We start from the raw sequence: 25,318 nt of genomic DNA on the forward strand, positions 1-25,318 counted from the left end.
ATTTGTTCTTTTAACAAATTTTAAAGGAAAAATAATAATAAAGCAAGAATTGAAGTGCTCCATTGCATGTCCTTACAGGCTTCTTCATCCCCTGGGTAAGACATGAGGGCATCCCCCCTCCCTGTGCAGGCGAGGTGCTGGACAGGAGCTCACCAGGTATAACGTGCAGGGCAGTGAGGGAGCGGGAGGAAGTCCAGTTTGCAGGTTTTGGCCCAGGCCTGAGCCTGCCTGGTTCTTACGCCTGTGAGACCAGAGCAGCAGGCACACATGTGCAGCACCTCTTCAAACAGTTGTGAGACCAGAGCAGAAACATGAGGCTTTGGTCCACACAACTGTTAAAAAGCACACACATTTTAGCGCCAATCAAGTAACTGGAAAAGGCAAGACAGACTCACGTCGTGCTGGCTCCCAGCCCAGCACGTCAAGGCCATGGGATATTTATCACAAACTCACTTTTTGTTGGCTGATAAGAAAGCGCACGGGGCAACTGTCTCCAATCCAGAAACCCTGGGAGAAATGCTAGTTCTACGAGACACTAGCCAAAGGGATTCTGCTTGCATCCTGGGTTTCCAATCCCTTCAATGTCCAGCTCAGAGCCCTGGCTGCAGGATGCTGTGACCCAGGGTGCTACAGGAGGAAAAGCTGCCTGCTTAGCTTTCCTCCCGTGCAAAGAAGTGGACAACTTCAACAGCGCCTGTGTTTCGTTGGCTATGACAAAAGGGACAGGAACACGCTCCAGCCACAGCCGAGTGCTGGAAAAGGCTCCCACTTCAGTTGTGACACAGCTAAGGAGGGCAGAGTGTGATCAGTCCCTGGTAGGTGTTTCAATAGCTCTAAAGCCCTTTGTAAGTTTAGTTTACACTTGCACAACTCTCCGGGCAGCTATGAGGCTGCTATAAAGCAGATTTACAACAGATGTTCATACAATCTGTCTTACAACTGATGTACATGCATATGAATCCACGGGCATGGATTTTGGATTTAAGTACCATTTAAAAATCAGCTAAAGGACAGATCCCATAGAAGCTGGATAAGTTAAACTTCAGATCACAGACCATAAATTTCTCTTTGTGCTCGTTTTAGAAAGAAGTGTAAATCCTAGCCCTAATTCTCCTAGTGCTGGAAAGTGAGATCCAATGGTTAGCCACAATTTACTACCCTCAGCGTACTGCTCTTCCTAGACATGAAGTTAAAAAAAAAAAAAATACACCGTTGTCTTACTGCAAGTTTTATTTAGTTTTTTTAAAAAAAGTTTTGACTCCTCAGGATTTATTGCCAAAGTTATAATTAAAAAGTCAGCAACAATTTTTGTTTCAATTAAGACAGTTGTGTTCTGTTAAAACTCCAAAGGAACGTGAATGCTTAACGAACAGGAAAATTATGGCCCATGCATCTTGGTATTTTTATCTTTCACAGCCGACAATCACATCTTCCCCAGAAGCATGAACAGGTCTCCAAAATGCACTTAGCCCAATCCGGTGGGCATATAAATACACAAATGACTTGGGAGTGAAGGAAAAATCAAAGCATTTAGACCACCAGGAAAGCACAAGACATGATGTCCTCTGGCCCAGCCAGCTGCCCATACCAAGGAAAAAATTCCCATTAAAGAAGCCGAGTAATTTTGCCTACTAATGAATGCAGGTTTGGGACTCTCGCAATTTTGGGGCAATTACGCTTTTTGAGTGCAAGACAAATCCAAACAAGATCAAACACGTTAAATGATTAAAAGAAATTATTCTACCTTTACAAAACACTCCGAGAGGAAGTAAAATACATTGAGAGCACAAACGGAATGGCAAAACAGACTACTTCAACAATTACATGTGTACTAGAAGTTTTATTTGTTTTTACTCAGACCCAAAATAACTTAACCATGTAATAGTGATTAACAAGATTAAAATAAATTGGTGATTCATTAACATTGACAAAAATATTATTAAGCATGTCAAAGTGGAGGTACAAAAAAAGAGCTCTGCAACAAAGACTAGTAAGTGCCTACTGAGGACTCTCACAAGCAGGCAATTACTCATCTCCAGACAGACTTTATACCTGTGATTTCAGAGACTGTTTTGTTTGACTCTTACTTAAATATTATTTCTACCAGACAATCATTTTTATTACTGCACTAAGCCTGTTGCTTTTTTTTTTTTTTTTTAAAGCCAAGCAGAGAACACAAAAAAAAGGGCAGGTTTCAGCATATTGGTAGAAGAAACAGTGATATCTCAAAAAACGAAGACTCTCTGGAGCTCACGACCTTACAGCTAACGGAGTTGCTCCAAACTAGCAGTTACTGAGCAGCTTCAGATCAGGCCATGCTCTGGTTTGCTCAAAACTGTACTTTCCAGCACGCACAGCACCCAAAGTTGTTTTAGCTGCCTTGAAGCGGCAGCAGTAGGCTTTAAAATTAAAAACAGGTCATGACAAAGCTTCCTCGGCCTGCCGCAGGTTAACCTGCCCGCTGACCCCGCAGCCCTGGCTCATTCATTACTCCCGTGAGGGTTAATGGGAATGGAATCGGTGCTGCACTAATAGCAGATTGCTGGGTTTTCAGAATACAAAATGTTTTACACGGGCAGAAGGAAAGCATATATTCCAGGACTGAGCAATCCTGGGAGTCCAGATTACCCACAATATCAAAGACAAAAAAAAAGCCTAAAACCAAAAGCATACTTTACAGATCAACTGAAATGTAGAAATATGAAAAATGCCATTATCTCAAACTATTAGGAAAATTAACAAATCCATGGATATGCGTAATCTTCAAGGTTGAAGACGTTTTTAACTTACAGGTATGTTGCAATATTTGACTTCTCCACAGTTCATATGCACTTAATGTGGTTTCATTGGTTACTATTTCATAAGCAACAGCTCTCTTCTTTACGAAGTCAGTGCTATTAAAGAACAGGACAGTGTCCCCATATACTAGGGCATCTGAACTAATTAGTCCTTTTCTTTCAATTAGCTACTACTGTCCCAATCACTGATTAGAAAGCTAATGAAGATTCATCCCATGATGAATTCCTAATCAGCATTTAAAAATGCTACTTTGTGTGCATGTGTGAAATTACAAAAAAAAAAAAGGCAACTTAATGGGCTGCTCCATAATCAAAGAAGAAAGTACTTATGGTAACTATCATGGTCTGCACTGGATTAATACTTGTGAAACTTTTTGACAAAAAAAAATGTCAGTCAGTATAATAATATCGTTTCCCCTTCATGTGTCCCTGCAAAACAAGTGTGATGTCTTTGCTTTTCCTTCACAAGGAGGAGGTTACGTGATCACTGCAAGCAGGTAAGTGACCTGGGAAAAAACCCTCCCTCCTGCTCTGCTTTGATCTTCGGTCTGGCCTCACCACTAGAGACACACCGGTGTTACAGCAAGACGTAACCATTTCATACCCTTACTCCACTCAGTTAAGCTTGCTGTTGCAAGTTCTGTGAGGTTCTGCAAGTTGACTTTCCACTTCCCTTGTACAGAGATGGACATTTTCTGGGGAATATGGACATTTTTTCTGGAGAAAGTTTGACATCTGAAAAGTGCAAGCACTAAACACCTCTAATTCCCGTTGCTCCATTCATTCCTGGATGTGTAACACTGGAAAACTCATCTCAATGGACTGTCTATCCAGACCCTCAGCAGTGGAAAAATAAATAAATAGCAGAGCAGTCTGCAACCTAATTGCCATTCCCCATCAGTTGGTGGGAACAGGTTTAGCCCTCAAAGAAAGAATTAAGTATAATTCACAGAATCACACTGTAAACCATAAATGCCCTTTTGCTGTTACTGTACTGGACGCTTAAGCTAAATCTTATGAAGGCAGCAACTACACGTACACATTCAGGAAGAAATGCGAAACCAGGGCCAAATTACCCCGTGAAGAGTCCAAGATGGACTTCAGCCACAAGCAAGCTGGATGGGAACATGCCTCCGCTGACACACAGGAGCAGGTCTGAACCCATTCCCACATCCAGGCTTGCTCTCCCCTCAGTTATTTACCCACACGGACGTGCTGGGTGCCCTCCTTAATGTGGTCAGCCTGGGCATGCCCCAGCCCCGTCTGCCCGGTGTCCTCAGCCGCTCTCGTGCGTACAGAGGTGGCTGGAGCCTGCCCGGCCGAGCCGGAGCTCCCCGTCACGCTGCTGGCCGGCCAGAGCCACGGGCATCAGCTCGGGCCTGCCACCGGGCCCATTCCTCGCACAACTTCAGCCCCAGCCCGTGTGGGACTCGTGACTTACACAACAGCGGGAGTGTGGGGACAGTTGTGTCACGTCCCAGGAGGCAGGCCGCGGTGGTGGTACAGTTGCTGCTCCTCCTTCATGGGGCTGGTGGCAACCTCTACCGCCTCGTTAAGACTCACAAGTATTGAGGTCACCAATTAGCTTTACTAGCCACGAATCTGGAGTTGTGCGGTGATAAATTATTTCTATAGACTACAGTAAGAGCAGCTTTCCGGCCTACGTCTTTGGATGGCGTGATGAACCCAGACTGAGGAAAAATGGATGCCAAAAATAACCTCCAAGGGGAGGCCAGGCTACGCTCAGCCCCACACTCCTCTTACCCAGTTCTCCAAACAGCTCTATTGACACAACCGAGGGGGTGGAAGGGAGGCAGGAACAAGTGGCCACGGCCTGCTGAGGTCGGTACTACCTCTGAAAAATGCATGTGAAATCATGTCTTATCTCTTCTGGCTGATAGGAGCTCGGGGAAGAAAGCAGGCAAGACCCAACTTAAGCATAAAAACTAAAGGCAAAGACAGGGAGATATGCACAGTGTCTTAGGGATAATCTCCCCTTCCAAGCTCCTCACTTAGCATAAGAATCAAAGGACTTGATCTTTAGCATTTTCACCTCACCGGCCACCTTCCTCGCTTAAAGGTGATGGTGCAGGTAGCACCCAAAGCAGCCCCTCCGTGCTTCCAACACCCCCCCTGCTGCTTACTTGTCTGCATCAGCACTTTGCTAGCACAAGTCCCTCAAAAACATGTCCAATGACACTGACAAATTAACTGACCTCGAAAATAATGAGCTTCCCTACCCAGTCCTGCCTGTAGGGAAGGTTTGTTTTTAAGTAAAAGGAAGACCACGTGGGGGAGAATAATTTTGTGCTCCTCAGATTAGGTTTTCATTGGATATAATTAGAGCCTTAAAAAAAAAAAGCCTTCCCATGCAACCCCCTCGTCTAATTTCTCATTCCATCTTTTCTGAAAACAAATGTATTTGTCTTCTCACATTACACTTGCGTATACAGAGCCCAGGGGATTTACTTTTGACTTCCTTTTCAAACTCTTACCTACCCCCTCTGGATTTTCTAAACACCTCCGACCAGAAGCGGATCACAGGCGTACCTGCAGCAGGGGAATTACTACTACTTGAGGGCACTACGTGCTCTGCAGTGCTCTCTTCTCCCTCGGTGGTAACACCAGCAGCACCACACAGAGCAGGGACAAAGGGCATCAATTCCCCGGTCTCTGCAGCTTACCCCTATGCCAAACGGTGAAAGGAAGGATGGTCCCGTGGCTTAGAAGCATCCAAAACCCAGAGGAGAAGAACTTTTGCCCAAGTTCTTATAGTCTTACGTAGAAGATAGGTTTCCAGCTGCGCTATTTTTCTACTTCAAAGCTGGCCGCGGTACAAAGTTGCTCGCTTCCCCCCCAAATTCCCCTCTCGCTCCCAGTAACTGTGCTTGGTGTGCCGTGGCCCTTATGAGCCATGGGGCAGGCACGCCTGGCCGGGGAGCACCTCACGGGCCCCTTTCTCCTTCTGGCATAGCTTTTGGATGCGCTCATTGAGGGCTGCTTGCCCCTCGGGTCTTTCAGAGTTAACCTGGCTCCCCTCCCAGCTCAATGACCGCTCTTTCGGCTGCTCCTCCCCGCCTCGCCAGCATCCCTCGGGGCTCTCTCCTCATTCCCTTCCTCGCGCTTAAATCACGGGCCGATGGCGCTTATCGGGCCTCCTGAGGCACTGGTGCCCATTCCCACAGAGATGGGAACAAAGCGAGGGCTGGGAGCTCAGCTCCTGCCACAATCGCCTTAATTTCACGGACGGCACTTATCGGGCCTCCCGTGGCACTGGTTCCTGTTCCCATTGCCACAAAGATGGGAACAAAGTGAGCGTTGGGAGCTCAACTCCTACCACAATCACTTTTATTTCACATTAGTAGCTACCACTGTCGGATGAGCTTTGGGAAGGCCAGGAGTCATATTTATTTTTTTAAATCTTTCTCCTCCAAAAGATTCTCCTCCCTTCGTGGAGAATCTTCACGGAGTGCCCCTACCAGGACACTCAACCCTGGCATTTTCTCTTGCCAGATAACCTCCTTCTTGACAGGCGGGTTGTCACCAAGCCTCTCTGTCCTTCTCCCAGGTCACCATCCCAGGCGGCAGGGCAGGCTCCTCCTCTCCACCTCCTTCTCCACAAAGGCCTTTGGGGAGCACACGGGAGCCGGCTCCCGGCCCGGCAGAGGGGGGAGGCCGCCTCCCCGGCTCGGGGGGCTGCACGGAGCGGCCAGCCCCGCCGTCCCCCCGCAGCCTGCCCTCCCGCAGCCCGCCCTCCATCTTCCTCGCCCCGCTGCCGCCCCGCAGCCCGGGCACCCAAAATGGCCCTGGCGGCCCCGCCGGGCGGGCTGCGGCCGCATTCCTGCGCCTGCTGCCAGGCCGCCTCCCTGGACGCTGCCTTCCCCCCGCCACCCCAACGGGGCGTGAAAAAAAAATATATATATATATATATATATGGGGAAAAAAAAGTGAATTTGGGGATTTTCCGCACCGAGCGCTGCACGAACCCGAGGGCGGCCGGGGGAAGGAGGCGGCTGCCCGTAGCTCCGTGTCGCCGTGTGCCGGGCTCGGCGCTTTTTGGTAGCCCCGACGGGAGGAAGGAGAAGAAGAGGAGGAAGAGGAGGAGGAGGAGGACGACGAGGAGGAGGAGGAGGAAGGTCGCGGCGAAGCAGGGCCGCGGGGCCTTCCCCACGCCGTCGGGGCGGCCCGGGGGGGCGCTCGCAGCTCGAGGCGGGCGGTGGGGAAGCCCAAAAAGTGGAAAAAAAAAGTACAAGAAGTAAAGGAATAAAGCCCGAAGGGCCGCCCCGGGGGGGGGGGGGGGGGGGGGGGGGGCAGCCGGCCGCGGCTCGCTGCCGGCCCGTGCCTGCGGCGGGGCAGGAGGGCACGGGGCGGCCGCGGCGAGCGGCGGGGCGCAGCGTGCCTGCTGCCATCACTTACTTGTCCGTCTCTTGTGACATGTTTGATCCAATGAACTCGCTCCCCTTTTCCTCGGTCTCCCCGGTGGAACTGGACTTTCAGGTCTGTGCAGGTAAAGGCGTGTGCGGCGTGTGAACGCACCGGGACGGCAGAACCAGAGCTACTGGTAATTCTGCTTTTTTTTTTTTTTTTCTTTTCAGGTTGCTTTGCTCCCCCCCCTTTAGCCTGGCCCGGCTCGGCCCGGCTGGGCTGGGCTGGCAGCCGAGGCAGGACCGGAGGAGCGCGCCCCCCCCCCTCCCCTCCACCTCCGCCCCCCCCCCCGCCCGCCGCCACCGCCTCCCCCGCGCAGGTGGCGAGCGGCCGGGCCGGGCGCGCGCAGGTAACTTGGCCGAGCGGCGCCGGGCTGCGGGGCTAAAGGCGCGGGGCCGGGGAGGCGAGCCGCGAGCTGATTGGGCGGGGCGGCCGGGCAGGTGCGCTGCCATTGGCGGAGGCGCGCACAGGTAAAGGTGCCGCCGCGCGCCAGGTAGCGCGCCTCGCGCCGCCGGGCAGCCGCTGAGGGGAGAGGGAGGGAAGATGGCGGCGCTGAGGCGGCGGGCGGGAGGGAGGCAGGCCGTCGGAGGGGCGAGGCGGCCGTCGGGGCTCCCTCACGAGGCTCCCTCACGAGGCAGCCGCCCCCGCCCCGCCGCCTCACGCGGCGCTGGGGCTCGCAGCGCCTCCCCGCCGTCGGGGGACGGCTCGGTGTTGGGTTTTTGTTTATTTGGTTTTCTTTTTTTTTTTTTTGGACGTGGAGCTTAGGTTGGGGCCGGCTGAGTTGGATGTTGGGGGGCGTGGGAGCGCGGAGGGTGCGTTGTGGAGGGGAGCGGTGCTGTGAGGATCGGAGAGCTGGGGGCCGCGGGACTTGAGGGGTCTGCTTTGTCAGCCTGCAGAGAAGAGGAAAGTCAGCCTGGAGAGAAGAGGAAAGCCAGAACGAGGTGTTCCGCACAGTGGAGAAGTGGTTGGAGAGGACCTAGCCATCAAACTGACAGTCACCCACCCTCCTGTGCACCTTTCCTGGAGGGCTCGGTGCTGCCCTAGGACCAGGGTGTGCAGGCAGCAGCTTTCACCCGCTGGGGAAAGGAGAGGATGAGGGCCTCGAACCCAAGGGGTCACTTAGAGAAGAGGGAGTAGAAAGGTAGCAGAGAGACTCCCATCTGCTCTCACCTGCTCTCAGTCTCCATTCCTCCACTGGAGGAAGGTCAGGACCCTACTCATTCTTCCTGCTACCATACTTAACCCCATTTGTTCCTTGAGACACCTTCGTATCCTAGGCATACCAACTTTATCTCTGCTGTGTATAGAGAAAGTAGACCAATATATTCACAACAAAGTTAACTTGCTGAATGATGCAAAGCCATGCGATTTATATTGTCCTAAGAGGAATATTTTCTACCTTTGATTTCACCTGATGGGAATGTACTAGGAGGGATATTCACAGCAGTGAGTATCTGTATAACCAAATCTGTAGTTCTGCATGTGTGTCTCTAACCATGCAGTATTGCATTCTAGGGCCCTGATCTTCTGTCACCTACTGCTGCAGCTGAAATCAAGCTTGACTCTCTGAAGTCTTTGATGTTACAGGATCACAATCAGGCACAAATAACTGTTACTGTATCTCCGGCCTTATCTGTATTCACAGTAAATAACCAAATTAAGCCAGTTCAGAAGAGATCAGTTTAAGTCAGCTTAAGCGTAGCTCCGTGAAGGTTTCCATCGTATTTTTAACTAAACAGAATTAGAAAAATACTTCAGCTAGATTAATGACACTTTGATTGAGCACAAGATATTAGTTAGCCTTTCTCTTCCTCCGTTCATCAGTCACCGGAAAGAAACATTATCATGCAATCTGTGGATCCAATCAAAAGTTGCTAATGTGGCCTGAATTTTGAATAGCAAATACTGGTTTTAAACTTTTCGGTCTGTAGGCCGTTATTCATAACAATGCTTGCATAAATTGCTTTGTATAACACATTTTGGGGAAGCCGTGAGGCTTCATAAAACAAAGAAGAGAAACAGAGTAATTTATTCATTACAAATAAAGCAGTTGTTCTGAATACAGAATTACTACGTAGTCTTAAAACAAGTTGAGCCTCTCAGGCACATCAGTGTGAGATACTGAGAGTTGCCCTAGAGAAGCAGGGGGAATGCTGTAACAGTTTAAGTTAATGAAACCTCCCTGCTAAGTGCAGAAATGATAACATTTCTTTCACAAATATTTGTTATGCTGAAAGAAGCCTGAAAAGGTTACCTATTTGAGCACTGTCAATAGGATTAACCCCAACTCAGGTATCCGCTTTCTCTTTTTTAATGTTTTAACTATGAGAAGCATTTGGAAGTGGATTATTTTTATTATTTTTTTCCTGTATGAAATGTATAGCAAAAATGGGGGGAAGATCAGTGATGAGCACTTTTGAAAATACCAACCTCCCCAGGTAGAAATGCTGCTGATGTGTGATTTTACAGGAAAGAAAACGGCATTTGATGCTATCTGCCGTCTTGGACCAAACCCAGACTGTAACTCAAACTGAAATAGAGTTTGTTGTTCTAGTACTGGGTCAACTACAAAACCGTCTTTAGCAGCCCTCCCTCAGGAGAATTTCTCGCAGAACGAGGTAGTCGGGAGGCTGAGCTCTGCTGCTCACCACCTGCAGAAGTGTTCCAAGGTCAAAGGTAGGGACAGAGTGGAAAATGCAGCAAGCAACGCTTGGCTGAGGCTGTTGGAGATGACAACTGTTATTTAGTTGGGACTTGCTTAGATGGAAAAATGGACCCTGAAAATTATTTTAACCAGGTTGCAGGCATTGGGCTCATCATTTTCTGGGCGAGCCTTGTGCTTCAGGCTGCAGACTGGAATCAAATTGTGAGCGCCAGAGTCCACCTCTAGCCGAGCAGGTCAAACAAGTCCTGCCTAATCCAGCCCGGTGCTCATTCTTCACGAGTTACAAGATTATTATAAACTAATCTGTTAGTCACTGAAAAATCGTCTAATGTTATTTCTGGCCAGACCAGTCTTGCTTCCCATAGAATAAAGGCTGCGTAGAGCAAAAATAAAGCGGTCGTGCAATGCATTATTGAACATATAGGGGATCCATCTTTGGAGTGTACAGGAACAACCTAAAATAGTAGATTGCTGGTTTTCATACTGTTTGCTTCTTTGCATAGCAACTGCTAGGTTTTTTGTGGCGTTGTTCTAAGGATTCAGTGTAGAATCCAACTGTCTGCAGCTTTACCTCATGTTTACATTATTTGCTCCGTAGCATCAACGTTGTTTGGACTTGCCAGCACCGGGCAAAGGAAATGGAGTGTACAAATAAGGCTTAACTAGGCTTACTAATTGCACGAAGCAACTGAAATATCTTTCAGAAAACTATTAAAAGTCTCTGCGATAGAAGACGTTAGGGAGGTGTTTATGTCAAAACAGTGCTGTAAAGTAGTTTGGTGAGAGCTGAGATGTTTGAAAACAAGGGGTTTCAGTAGCCAACGATTACCACATATTTTTATTTATATATTTCTGTGTCGCTGATGGCTGTTGATACAAAATGCACTCTGGCACAGTAAGTTCAAAGACAACCACCTACCTACGAATTCTGTGATACGTTTACTGTTAGTCCTTCCCATAGCCTTTCCTTTGTAGTCGTCTTCTGTGTGAAACTATATTTATTGGGATTTGCACAGACCTTGATCTTCAGCTGACTTCAATAAAGCCATCACATACATCAAAATAAATGGATTTTAGCCCTCCTGGACCCCAAATGGATTGCTGCTATGCTCTAATAATGAATTACGTTACACTATTAACTTTTAAGAAAGCACTACCAAGTAACCAAGATCCTAATAACAGTTCGCTTTTAATGTTTCACAATAAAACTATGAAAGTGCTATCAGGATACTGTGATCAGTGGCGAGTACGTGCTGCCAGGAAACTGCCAGTTGTGCTCCCCGCACAGGTCAGCTGGGATCCCTGGAGCAACCTGGAGTTTCCAGATGCCTCCCTCCACATGGCGCGTGGCAGCAGCGCTTCAGCAGCACAGAGGACCGTGGAATATCAAGCATTTCCTGGCCACAAGGCAGGGCGTGGAGCTTTTTTTTTTTTTGTGGCATTTTCTATTTGAAATGCCGATTTGCATTTCTTTCAGAGCCCTCAAAGCAACGTGGAAACCTGTAAGAAAAAAGGGTGGGGGTTATTTATTTTTGGTTTGCTCATTATGAGTGTAGAGTTCGTGATTCTGAAAGATGTCAGAGTTGTAACGTTAATATCCATTATATCTGCAGCTCCGATCTTAGGTGATGTGGTTTCAACTTAAAAGAGGAAAAATCACTTTTAGTGATGCAAATAGCTCAGAGCCTGGCAATCCTTTTGGGATTGAGACACTGAGACAGCTAAGAAGGCAGCTAAGTCTGACACTTGATTGGAATATTAGGCTCATACTTGATTAATAGATGTTAAAGTACCAATCCATTTCATAAAGATTACTCACAGTTTTGGAACCGATTCAGTAGAATTTAATACACACGGATAACTTTTCTGCAGATGCTTTGATCTCTCTGATAGTATTTTTTTAGTGATTCACCCAAGCATTTTGAAACAAGGGGAAAATACAGTTAGGTCACCTAATGACTGTAATTTTGCTTTTAGTGAAAAAGTGTAGTGTGAAAAAGAATAAGAAAGCATCTGTGAAAGACAACTTAATGTACTGTGGGATCTGGGACTCTGGAAATACCTTAATTAAACTGAAATCAAAGTTGTGTGATGTCATTACGGGCCAGAGCTGGAGAACCTAAATAACCTGATCTCTCTGTTAAGAGTGCATCTCTCCGAGGGTTTGTCCAGCATCCCCTGTTAAGCAGCAACACCTTTGCAGCATCATAGAACAAATCTGCAAATCCATGGGCACATTTTGAGTAATCCTTAAATTCAGCTATTTTGGAGTAGAGGTGAGATAATGCTAGTTCACTTAGGTTGTGAATAGAATTTCAGAAGAAATTTGTTTTAATACCTATATATCATTTTGTTTAATTACTGGGACACTCATTTGTTGCGTTTTTTGTTGTTTTTTTTGTTTGTTTGTTTTTAGTCCTCAGTAGTAGTAGTTTCTAAACCAACATATTTTTTTTTCCCCAAATTAAAGTTGTAGGGTCTGCAGTGGGCGGTGGACTGGGACTGGAGGGCTCTCAGTGGGGACCGGGAATGGAAGAGAATGCCTTGGCCACTGAGGCTCCCGCTCTCAGCTCTCATCAGTCAGTTCTTGAATCATTATGATTTACCGAGCATCACTCGAAAGGAATCCGAAATAGGTTTTCACATGTTGATCACTTCCCTGGGAGCTTCATATGTCTCTGCATCAGCTGAGAGTTTAAAAAAAATGCAGAAGCTCCACAGGTCTGACAGCGCACCGAAAGAAGCAGCATTCTAAAAGCGATGAAGTCTCTTTTTGCTCTGACACCATGTCTTAAAATAGGTGCAAGTGTTCCAGCAGGCACACGGTGAAGGATGGCATATAAACAACTGATTGTTTGCTTTTCCCACACTCGAGTAAATTCAGTCCGGAGAATCCACCGAAACACTTTTCAATCGGAGCAGTAGGAGCTGGGCAACAAAGCTTCGGATTCACGCAGAATCGATGCGTTTTCTTCCTCCAAATAAGTCAATGCTGTAATCAAATATCCCGGCACTTAAGGAATCACAGCAAATGGAAAAAAGCTGCTTTCAGGGCTTGCTGAGGAGGAGGAGGGGCTGATAGCCCCAAGGCAGTTGCTCAGTTATCCTTGTGGCTGCCCTCAGGAGCAGGCAAATGTTATTCTACTTGAAGGGCAGAGGATAAAGGGAATTGTCTGGTGGCACAAAAGGAACCAGTGTCGGAGCCAAGAGATCTCTGCTGTGCCTTGTTCTGTGGAAAGGTCACGAGACCGTGTGTCTCTGCGCTTCTGTTTAAGCTTTGTCAGCCCCGTCTTAGTGCCTTTACAGGCAGGTGTAGCGGTGTCTCTTTCTAGTATTTGTTGTTGTTCCCTTTTGAAATGGAGGAGTACTTCAGAAGAAAGCACTCCAACCGACCTTGTTCATAAATATAAAGGCCGTATATAACATCACTCCATCAGCCTTTTGGGGCAATGTAGAATCAGAGCTTGCTGACATAACCCTTGGCCTTTCCTTTTGCCTGGGCTTGGCTCTTCAGTGCTCAGGAGCTTCAGGACCGTTTAGTCCGGGGCTTGGGGAAGACCCCATTTCTAGCTCCCCTGCAACCGCGGACTCGGCCCGTCCTATCGGGCTCACCATCTCAGCGATACCGTGTTTATACAGTGCACATGCCCTGCGTGCGCCTACAAGCCTGCTTTATCTCGGCTCAGTCTCTGCTGTGAAAGTAGATTTTTGCTGTTCCCCTGCTGCTGGGAGGACGTCGCTGACAGCCCGGGACACGCGGTGACAGCCCTGCCTCGTCCTGCCACAGCCAGGCCCAGGAATCGGGCTCGCAGGGCGTCTCCGTGGCTGCTGGCTCCAAGTTCCTTTGCACCTCGTTTTCCTTCTGCAGTATCGCTGTTACCCGTGTGCATTATTGCACTGCCCAATCCAGTATTGATTTTTTTGGTTTTTTTTTTTTTTTTTTTAGCGCAGATCAGAGTTACGAGGTAGTCCCAGCTCCTCCAGCCGTGTCCCGTGGCTGTGGTGCGTGCTGCTTTATACCCTTACCTTTGTTTCTCTGAGCCCCTTGTTTGAGAGAAGGATCAGACAAAACATCCGTGTTTTCTCAATTCATTCAGGATGCAGAAACTTCTTGCCATGCCGTGCCCTAGGCACTGTGTGTAACCAGGAGTTGCGCTGCACATTTTGCTTCCTTTATTCCAGCACAATAAACTGATTTACAACACCTGTGGTTTTTCTTTGCATTTTCCTTTCTTTTCCCTTTTCCCAAGTCGGTGGAAATCTTAGCTCCTTCCTAAGCAAAGTGAAAGTATTCGGCAGTGAAGAAGTTTTATGTGGCTTCAGCCACAGGGATGCTGAGTATTTGCTTGCCTCTATTTGACTAGAAAACAGAGTGCCTGGCGATGGCTGTTTGTTTACACGGAGTGTTTGGGTGTGAGGGGGAAAGCAGGCACATTTACATTTACATTTCTTTACTGCGTTTTTTCTCCAGCTCCCACACATGAGCAATAGCCCTGCAGGGTAGGGTGGGGGTGAGATATGTGTGTTGCTCTTTATTTCACTGTAAACTTCGCTCTGAGTGCTAGGACTTCTCGGGGGAAGATAAACCCTCTTTTACCATCCGTAGGGGTATAAATCACTCCTAATTAACACCATGGTTAAGCTGCCTGGGGTGGGAGGCGAAGAAATCCTATAGCTTGGCTGGCTCATTCCAGAGTGAACGAGGTGCAGGAGGACACAAAAGCTCAGGAAACCTGTACAAGAGGGAAGCCAAACTGACACCCTGCAGTCCCCTAGCCCCGAGCAGAGACTGTTTTGCTACCATGAAGTTGCTCAAGCTCTCACCGCCCAGGTACCCACTGCCAGAGTCAGTTCCTGACCTGTGGAGGTTTCAGAGGAGGTGCGCAAGGCAGACACGCGGAGGTAGGTGCAGCACCTCTCCGTTTTATACGTGAGGTTTTTGAGCAACTGACTTGCCAAAGGTTATGTGGGGAATCTCCGCAGAGCCAGGAATTTATTACCCCTTGCCCAGATCTCCAGCTGCTGCCAGAAGCAGACAAGTAGTTTGCTGAATGCTTCAGCCCGACTCCTGGAAAGTACTCCTGCATTCCCACTGAAACCAGTGAGTTCCCCAGTAGAGCATACATTTATTTTTAAACTCTACAGGCAGGGGTTGCATGTTTTGACAAACTGGCACCAGATCATTGAGTGCCTTATAGATTCTTAGCCCCTGAAACACCGTCATGACTAACTGCTCTTTAAAGCTGCCACCGCACCGCAGCCGTCCGTGGGCTCCGAGGCAGTGCCCGAGTGCAAGATGCCTTTCTTGGTCTAGCCTTGCGCTATTTTAGCTTAAATCACCTGCAGAGATGACAGTAGAGTTTAAGGGGGGAGAACAATTCCGAATGAATTGTGCTCACAAAATAGACAAGCCACGTTTGTAATGTAGGATTTTAGACCCAGGTGCCTTCGTCTTGTCTTATCAGAGCCGATTGGTTTAGCTCCTGTGCAGCGTAGGTTGTAGTTAAACATTGCACTGATAACTCTAAGCTGGCATCGGTATTTACGCAGGACAACTGATGATGCAGCGTCGTAGCTGGCTTCAAGGACAGCTCTCGCCTTGGAACTCCTCGAGTGGAGTCCATCCTCACCAGCGTTTTATAACTCGTGATAAAATCTTTCTCAGTATTATTTGTCTCCTGTATGAAGTGCAGGTGGTGAGCACTGAGCTTGGCACCACAACACGGTGGAGCAGGAAGTAATCCCCTAGCGGGGATTTCCCTGATAGCCCCAAGGTCACTGCAATGAGCAGGCAGCAACTTGGGGAAAAGCAGCCTTTTTCAGGACGTCCCATCACCCTGGCTCTCCTGGGACCTTGTCTGTGAGAGGTGAGGTGTGAGAATGGCTTGATAACAGCATACTTCAACCCTTCATCTTGCAGTGAAGTTGAACAAAGCACATTTTTGTGAGGGTCCTGACAGATAAAAGCATTTGAGTCACCATGGGTTGGCTTTGCCCACTGGAAGAATACGTGGCTGCCCAGAAGAGTTTTCCCTCCTTACTCCAGGTCATGCATTTCTGCCCTCTTGTGTCACAGCAGCAGCCTTGCTCTTTCCTCTTCCAGAAAACTGTTTTGTTTCTGGTTTTAGTAGAACTAGTTTTCAGGCAGGTGAGCAGGCTGGTTTGACCCCATTAAACTCCATTGCCAAACTGTGGGAGTGCTGGACACAACACGAGGAAGGGGATGGGGGTTGTAGGGCAGGCCCACCTCTTTTGGCAGTAAGTCAGTTTTAGTTTTGAGTTAAAGCGATTGAGAAAGTGCACGAGAAGCAGTCTTTTCTGTTTGAGATGAATAAAAGCCTTCCAGGTGTAAGCAAGGGGAATTAATTAGAGCATTTGCCCGGCCCAGTTCTTTTCCCGGAGTCTCACACGTGGCTGGCTCACGTGATAATCTCTTGGCTTCACAGAGACGGCATCACCAGCAGCTCTGCAGCGTGTTTCATGAGCCTCTCAGCGTCCTTCAGCAGCTGGAGTAGTGGTGGATGTCTGCAAGTGCAAGACAACCTCACAGCATCAGCATCACGGTAGTCACAGTGAACCTCCTGAATTCATGGAAGTCTGTTGAGAGTGCAGCTATCCAATGAAGAAGGTGTTTTCTAAGCCACAGGTGAAATGGCCAACTTTCCTTCAAGAGGTGTGCATATGGAAGGTGTTGTGTCTGGTTTTCAGACAGTACTATGAAAAATGTCAGTCATTCTAAGTTGTCCTTTGCACTGCATCACCCTTCTTTGCTTTGGAAGCGATTTCACAGCTGGCTAGCGCTCAGATTCTGTTAGCTGCAGACAGCAGATGCCTGGGGTTAAATTAGATGCTTTGGCCCTCCAAACGCAGCCTGGCAAGCTGTGGGGCAGGGAGGGGGGATTTCCCCTCTGTGCTGCTCCTGCTGGGTTCCAGAGCTTCCAGGGAGAGGGGAAGGGAGACGAAGGATATCTGAAAATCTTCAGTGTAAACAAGGCCAATTATACAGACATCAATTACCCCAGTGTAAACAACCAATCGCACTATAATGGAGAGAGCCTTTTGAGCCTGGGGAGAGAGCTTTGAAGTGCCTCTGCTCAGAGATTTCCCGTTAATGCAGGGAATTGCACCAGCAGCAGCCCTTGGCTGCGCTGAGTGCAGGTTGGTGGGCTGGGAGGTGGTGGATGTCCTCCATGCGACAAAACAGCAGTTAAAATTCCAGCAGCAATGCGGCAGTAGCCGGTGGCAACCTGGCCGTGTGCTTGCCCTCATCACCCAACACATATGGATGGTGGCGGTGTGAAGGGAAGGGATTTTGGGGTACATAAATGCGTACTCATTGCCTTTGTGTCCAGGAACTGCTTGGCCTGCACTTCACTGAGTGGTCATACACCCAGTAGGTCTGTAGCCTCCTCTGACTTTAGGTCTCTCTAAGCGCCTAGTGTGATTTTCTCCCTCAAAACATACTGCTTGTTCAGGCCTGACTGTGTGGCAGACGGAGTCCTCTAAGCATCTCTTTATTTTTGGCGAGCTGTGGATCAGGCCCCACAGGCCTGCAGGTGAATCCTGCAGCCTGTGTAACGCCAAGGGCTGCAGCAGGCTCCCTGGCCCTGGTCTCCAGTTCTAGGAGAGGAGTCGAACACAAGGATTTCTTTGCAGGCTCTTCTCCCCATGCCACATGCCTGCTCCTCCCTTAAAATTCCCCTAAGATTTGCTGTGTACAGCCCCCGTCCAGCCTGAGATCGAGGTGCAGGCCTTGCCCCCCTATCCATGCAGTCTCCTCCTGCTAGACATCACATACCAGGACAGGAGTTTCTCACGTTTCCCCTACATGTGCCGAAGTGAATTCCAGTTTTGTAGCAGTGCCTGCCTGATTCTTGCATTTTCCGTGGAAGAATACCAGTAAAGTCATACCCAGGTTAACATTAAATGCGTCTGACTCTCAGCTGGGAAGAGGATTATGGCAATTTAGGCTAATAGCTGCCAAATAATAGACAGGCAGATACTCTTAAATTGGTTTAATTTATGTTGGCTGGCCCTGACAATTGGAAGAAAAGATAAATATACACAAAGCTCGGGGTGTTATGATGCTAATTGAAAAGTCACCAAAGGAAGCCTTCATGGTGTGTGGGAACCTTGGTGCACGGGATTAGTGGCTAATTAGCGGCTAGGAGCTTGCGTGCATGCCTCCCAGCTGTCTCACACCGAGCACCTTGGCCCATGCAGTCGATTCTTGCCCTTGATACAAGCATTAAAGCCAGGGCTGTGGGCAGCAGGCAGCGTGGAGATGGAAAGATACAAATCGTGTCAGCACCGTAGCAGGCTCTCCTAACACACACAGAAGCATTTGCTGCGTCCTGAGCCACAGCAAACATACAGGCATTTGAGACCTGAGCTCGTTTTTTTTTGTTTTTTTTTTTTTTTCTCTTTTTAACAAGTGCACAAACCCTGTTATCTTACTTTCTGCCTCTTTCATGTCAGGTTTGCAGCAGATGAAAGAACACGCTCCAGAGGCCCTAAGCCTCAAACCCTGCTCCAGACTCCAAAGTGAATGCACACAGGCAGCGGCAGCCCCTTCTTTGCATTGTGTTGTAGAACCACGACATTTAAAAAATATTTCATCTGTCTGTCAGTGCCTCAGTATTTCTTTCTCAAGCTTTTCGCTGGTATAAGAATCAGAGATTTTTTAATTAATACCCTCGTGTTATATGAATCCAAGAGCTTGGCATCTGGAAAACAGAGAGACATACAAAATGGTAGGAACTGGTGTCATTGATGCATCACTGACACCACTGAACTAATCAGGGCTTGTTTAATTAGGAGCACATCTATTTTGCCCAATTGTTTTCCATTCATATGTGGGAATCCCTCATATATTTTTTCATTTTAGAAGGCTGTTTTGTAACTCTGAAGAGTTACATGTTTTCTTCGTGTCCCCATGTTTAGTTTTTCAAACCTGAAACAAGTGCAAACACAGCTTTAAACTGTTACACACCCTCTCAATTAAATTAACCAATATTAAACCTCACAAAGGCATCAAGTAGCAATACCAGCAAGTTTCAATTGCGATCATTAGAGAAGCTCCAAAGCTTTCTTTCCATGTTACCAGCTCTCTGAGTAATGCAGTTTTGCGCAAGCTGGAGCCAGAAGTGGGATAAAATAAGGAGCCTGTGCTCATGGGCAGTGTCCTGTGGTGGGTGAGCTGGTGGTTGTGGAGTCAGCTTTTTGGGCAATCAGCAGGTGGGCATTTGTCATCTGGTTTCCTCAACCCTCCAGACAACCAACCCTCTTCTCCAGCTGCTGAGAAAAAGCTGAATCACCCATGATATCCCCAGTAAGAGCTGATTACAAAGAGGACGTCCTTCTTATAGCAGCTATGTTGTTGTAAAAGTGATGATACGGGAAGAGGTAAGGTTTGCAGGCAGAGCTAGTAGCTTATTTGATCGCTTACGTGGTTGGGAAAAGTTAACAAACTTTCAGGTGTAGTTCTTCAACAGGCCTGAAAGAGAAACCTCGAACTTTGAGCTATTCTGGCCGCCCCTCAAAAATCCTGTCAGGAGAATAGACACCACAGCCCCAGACAGCCAGCTCTGCCGGGGATAAAACCAGCTGCCAGGGCGGCTCCAGAAACCCAGGTGCTACAGGAATCTTAACAGCCTATGTGGAGCAACAGATTCCTGAAACCTTCAGTAAATGTTTGTCAAAATGGGAATGAGAGAGACATGGAAAATCAACATTTTCTGGCCACATTATTTCCAACTGGTTTTAAGAGGGTATTAGTAATACAGCTTTTCACACAATCGCTTTTAAACAGGCGTGCTTCGTATCAGCCATCTTTTAAAATACCTTCCCTTTTAAGCAAAGTACCCATGGGTACCATTAGTGATGGTTTCAGGTGCTACTGGACAGCAGTACTGAGACACCGAGTGGAAGCTGGTCCGTGCGGTGACTGATGCAGAGTGGGAAGTCGGTGACAGCACTGCGGGCTGAAAGATACTCCAGGCTGGAGCCCGGCAAGGAGCTAGGAGCATGTGAGTCCTCTGTTTAATCTCACTGAGTCGAAAAGACAGGGGAATCCCAAATCAATCAGCTGAACAGAGCTCGCAAAGGGGCCTCCATTTGTTTGAGCAGCATTTGGGGGAAGTCTTAAGAGGATTCTCCCCCAGGGCAGGGACTTCTCTTTTGTGTTTGTTCCTCCTATAAAGAAACTTAGTGAACTCTTCCACCACCTGCCACTCACGGTCCTCAACAGGCAGGTCTGGAAAGGCCTGGCAACCTCCTGGAGACCATTGCTTCTTTCATCACCTTGCAGGACATCCTATCTCTTACACTGTTTTCTTTACAACAGAGAGAAGAAAAAGAAGGAAGGAACTGCAGAGAAGAAAGTGCAGAAGAGTTTCTAATTCCTGTAGGAATCTGTGCCTGACACATTGGGTCTGCAGGAGCCCAAAGCTCTGCTCAGCCCCATGAAACCTGGTTGCTTAAGTGCCAGGATCCCTTCTGAGTGAATCCCTCACCATTTAGAGAAGGTGCTGGACTGAGTTGTGCAAGTACATCTGTTCTCAGGTCAGTCAAAAAAAAAATATATATGTATATGTAATATATGTATAAGTTTAAAGCATTAACCTGTTCCAAAAAAAAATATGCGAAACCTCAGTCTGAAGCTTCTGTTGAACTGAAAAATAGATATTTAAATGCTTTTTCAAATAAGGTTTTTTTTGATATAGCTTTATAAATGGGAGTTATAAATAAAGCCCAATTAATTTTCCAGTGGTCTAACAACTGCTTTCACTGGGTCACTTCCAAAATAAAATTCACCTGTAGTCTGAGGTGACACCTGGGAGATCCACAGAAGTCTGGTTTAACTGGGGTAAAGCCGAGGTGAGAGACGGGTCAAAATCAGGCTCACCATGGAAGCTATCCACAGCCCTTGTGGAGAGAGATTACCATCGTGCTGGGGAGATCATGTTTCTGTTATGACCAAAAACAACTGGTTTGTGCCATTCACTCTCCCCTCTTTGTTTATTAGGGTGTCTCTGACAGCTGGGGGACTCATCGTGACACAGGATGAGCTGTGGTGAGACTGAATCGTGGTACTGAAGGAGAAGTGTCTTCGGGTCGTGCCACGCGCCGTGAGGATGTGTGGGGACCACGGCCCAGGGCACAGAGAGCTTACAGCCCAACCTTGTAGGACGGAGGGTCACAGAAAAGTTGGGACTTAATTTTTAATGTGATTTATAGCTGTATTTTTGGGGCAGAATTCACTTTTTATGTTTGCATTTTGATGTAGAAGCATACAAAATATTTCAGATGTTACCGTAAGAGCAAGCAGCCTTTCTGTGAGTGCTTCTGCAGGGGAAAGTCTGTTCTGCGAAATTAGCCAGGGGGACAGAGCTTTGTGGTGGTGGAGCAGCTTGGTCTGAGCCTTTTTTCCCCAGGGAAAACTGATGAAGTTAAATCCTGCCATCTTTACAGGCTCTCTGGGCGACAGCAACAGGCTGCTGCCTCTGCCTGTGTGCAGAGAGCCTCCCGCTACACGAGCTGATCCTGCCACGCTCGGCGGAGCAAGTCTGAACTGGGCGAAATGAGCAGGAAATGCCAGTTTCCAGCCCTCCCACATGGCCCCGGGCTACTTTGCACGCTAACTTTTCCAGCCTCCGGAGTTTTTACAGATTAATCCCTCACCGTCCCCACACCGATTTTGGATCGGCGCGGCGCTGCTGCAGTGTTGGGAAGCTCGTGTGATTTTGGAAATGTTTGCTGCACCGTGTTTATTGGTCTGCCTGCTCCTCTCTCCCCTTTTTGGTAATCCTCCGCTCTCCTGCAGGTATCAACACGTACAGGAAAGCTTCGTCACAACAAATAATAGCCAAACACGCCACTTTTTTTTTTTTTCCATCCATCGTGCTTTCAGATCAGTCCCGGCGAAAACCGTCGGTGGGGCTGCAAAGAGGTGAAAGGTTTGCGAGTGTAGGATTTTGTGGAAATATATACTTGTTTGGACTTGGCCCAAGAGCTTCGTTTACCCGCTTGACAGGTAACAATTAGCGAGCAATAGCTCTGCTGGCTGGAATGCAGCTGCAAGGGCCAGCAGGCGCTGGGTTACCGGGTGGGCAGGTGTGGGTGCAGCGCCCAGATAGGTATGTGCATGCACAGCATTCCTGGGAATCAGCTTTCCCCTAAAGATGCAGCGATGACTGCAGGGCACAAAAGGGCTGGGCTTAGCCCGGGCTCAAAGACGGTGAGCTGTTTGCAAGGTAAAGGAGTAAAGTAAACAGCGGGAGAGAAGACAAGCTGAGGAAAAGGCTGAGAAGCAGCTGCCCCCCCCTCCCCCCTTTTATTTTTCCATCGAGAGGAGAGTTTTGATTCTTTCTCAAAAAATGAGAATGTCATGGGAGATAAAAAAGGAGGGAAAAGATGAGATAGGGTAGAGTTGATTTGAGGAAAAGTGCATGCCTGTCTAAAAGTTACACTACCAGGTGTCCAGCATGGCTCAGGTGCTGCCGAAGGATTGGTCTGCAGGGGTTTCGTGCACTGCTCCCCAGCACTGGCACAATGGCTTATAGCAGACCTGAGAAGTTCCACTTGGCATGGTATAAATGTGAAATGGGGAAACCATACATCAGTTGGCTTAGAAACACTTAAACAACTTGTGTGCTCAGCCCTCAGCTCTGCCCTTAGCATGAATCCAGGCGCTGATGAGTTTATCGAATAAAAGCACTTTGTGAAAAACAGCCCCGTCCCCAGCTCCTGCCAGCACCCTGCATCAGCCCCTCCGATAGTCCAGTCCCCAGAGGGAACCCGTGGGATAACTTATGTGGACTGTCAGGGAATTTGCAGGTGTTTTTAAAATGTTTGATATTTCTTCCTCACGGCAAGTAACCTTCTGTTTTAGGAACAAAATCAGTTGCTGATTCTTTTCATATTTTGTTTTCATATTTTTGTTCCCCTTTGTGAACAGGCTTTTTTGCATTTGTGCATTTTCACTTGCATGTTTCATGCTTGACAAGCAAGCTATTGTGTGGCTGGAGAAGCCACATCCTCTTTCCTGCTCTCTGTAGTTTCACCTGTAGACTTAGAATAGTGCGTCCCATCTTCTTAACCATGAGAAACAGATGATAAGTACTGCTAGTTATGTACACATATGTCATTATAAATCTCTATTTATTCGTAAATCTCTATTTGTTCATATCACACTGTAATTCACTGTAACCTTATTTCACTAAAATGACAAAGTATTTTTTTTTTATTTTTAATAAAAATAATGTATTTTTTATTTATAAATGTCTTCCCTGGCTGAAAGGACTTGATTCTTGGTCTACTGATTGATGTCATTCGAGGAAGAAGAAGTCCAAGCACAATTAGAGGCGATTTTCCTTGATCTTAAAGGACTCAGCATTACTTTGAGCCATAAAACACTATTTGTACACTGTTATTTACTCTGATCTTCATTAAGAGGGACTCTCTTTGCTCAACAGTGTATGGGCTAATATGTGGTCATTAAGCCTGATGACTAGCTGACCCTATAGCAAGGTCTGTACTGCTCCTCACAAGCTCCAAGCAGGCTACAAGCAGCCACCATAGGAGCATGGAGACATCTGTGCTCTGTGGACCAACGCTGCTGTCCTGTGGCCCATTCCCTCGCCCTTGCCACCACCCCGGTGGTGGGGCTGGATGGAGAAGCCGCAGGGACCTGCCAGTGGGCAGAGCTGGTGGCATCCCCGCTCTGCTCCCAGCCCCTGAAATCCCCTCCCTGGGCAGAGATGGGAAGGGGGCAATGTCAAAAGAGGAGTATGGAGTAAAGACCATCCAACCACGTATGCACATAGCAATAACGTAAGTGAAGAGTTTGAACTCCACCGTTTGAACTCCTGTACACTTTTGACCTCCACTATGTTATGTTTTTTTGTTTGTTTGTTTTTAAAATAGAACAGAAGTTGGGAGGGACCTACCAAAGATCATCAAGTCCAACTGCCTGACCACTTCAGGCCTAACCAAAAGTTAAAGCATGTTATTAAGGGCACCATCCAAATACCTCTTGAACACTGGCAGGCACGGGGCATCAACCACTTCCCTAGGAGGTCTGTCCCAGTGTTTGACCACCCCCACGGTAAAGAAACTTCTCCTAATGTCCAGTCTCAACCTCCCCTGCTCTCTCATCACTTCCCAGGGAGCAGAGGCCGGCACCTCGCTCTGTGCTTCCCCTCCTCAGGAGGCTGCAGAGAGCTGTGAGGTCGCCTCTCGGCCCCCTCTTCTCCAGACCAGACAGCCCAGTGTCTGTTTCAACCTCGTAAGGTTTCCCATCACCTCCCCATCAGATAGGAGGACAGGACCTGCATGCAGTGTTGGAGCCCCGGGGCTCTCCAGACCAGTTACACCAGCGGTGTAACAGTGCTCTCTGCTTCTTACATTCCTGGCATTGCTTTTGCCCGGCCGCACGCAGGAGCAACACTTTCATCACGGTCTTCATGGTGGTGATCACGCTGCCTCGTCATGGCAGAAGAGGAGTGAAAAGCTCTACCAGCAGCAGCCTTCTGAGAGAGTTTTCCTTCACCCTCCACTTCCGTAAACGCTTTCTGTGAGCAGGAGGGATTTAATCTTTCCATTCGGTTGCTGCTGCTTTCTGCTATATCAGCACGGCCGCCAGAGCCGTTGTAAACATTTCGAGTGGCGTCAATGAAAGGTGACTCAGGAACAAACGTGATATGAGGGATTTGGAAAGGCTGGAAGACTAGCCAGTGTACCAAACGCTTTTCTAAATGGACACTGAAGGGATGAAGCTATGGAAGGGATGGTCTGGGAGGCACCTTCCCACTGCAGCTGTGCAGTCACAGTGAGTAAATGTGCCTTTGGGAGTGCACAGTGTTTTGAAAGGGCATCGTGCCACCAGTGAACGAAGCTTACAGTGACTGACCACTGCTAATTAAAAAGCAGGATGACTCCACCTGCTATTCGGGTTCCGCACAGAAGGCTGGCACTACTTTGGGGTGAATATGGGGACTCCGGAGTAGATGACGAGGGCTCTTTTGTTCACTGGTAACTACCAATAAAGAATCCACCAGATAAAGCGAATCATAAATGGCATTTTAAATAGTCCCTCACCCCAGGAAAGCAAATTCTAGAAGAGCAGTGTGGAAAAAGGACCGACCCAAAGGAATTCACCGCCACAGGTCATTCGCCAGCAGCACCACGCTACGTCAGGAGGAACAGAAAACACATGACCCGGCTCCGTGAAGTGTTTGTGGAGCTTTTGTCACCATAGTACCGAGTCACCAAACACAGAGAGGTCCCTCCCATGGCTCGTAACCCAACAAGCAGTGGCTGTCGCTGGTTTCTGCGGTCCTTCTCAGTCTGCCCGGCGTGTGACAGCTGAACGGGGCAATGCCGGGCGCGTACGGGCCTCTCCCTCCCCACAGCACGCTGCCAACAGTTC

The 25,318-nt window shown here is 48.1% G+C and overlaps 1 protein-coding gene and 1 long non-coding RNA gene across 5 annotated transcripts in view; one reads left to right on the forward strand and one right to left on the reverse strand.

Annotated features, from left to right (window-relative positions):
• The window catches only part of GRHL2 (grainyhead like transcription factor 2), a 77,729-nt gene extending 70,241 nt beyond the window's left edge, over positions 1-7,488 (reverse strand). For 2 of the 4 annotated variants that reach the window (XM_083822609.1, XM_083822610.1), the window contains exon 1: positions 7,215-7,487. In XM_083822609.1, the coding sequence (XP_083678735.1) occupies positions 7,215-7,234 (20 nt within the window). In that variant the 5' untranslated portion in view covers positions 7,235-7,487. Of the gene's footprint in view, positions 1-7,214 lie in introns of all 4 variants that reach the window. The other 2 variants (XM_083822611.1, XM_083822608.1) reach the window with 2 other exon arrangements.
• LOC310893515 lies at positions 7,232-23,417 on the forward strand. The gene is made up of 5 exons (XR_014579048.1): positions 7,232-7,359; positions 8,113-15,755; positions 16,335-19,916; positions 20,234-20,451; positions 20,915-23,417. It is a non-coding gene; the product is annotated as an uncharacterized lncRNA (long non-coding RNA).
• Positions 23,418-25,318: the final 1,901 nt, after the last annotated feature.

Source organism: Anser anser, assembly GCF_964211835.1.
Source record: "Anser anser genome assembly, chromosome: 2".
Taxonomy (NCBI): domain Eukaryota; kingdom Metazoa; phylum Chordata; class Aves; order Anseriformes; family Anatidae; genus Anser; species Anser anser.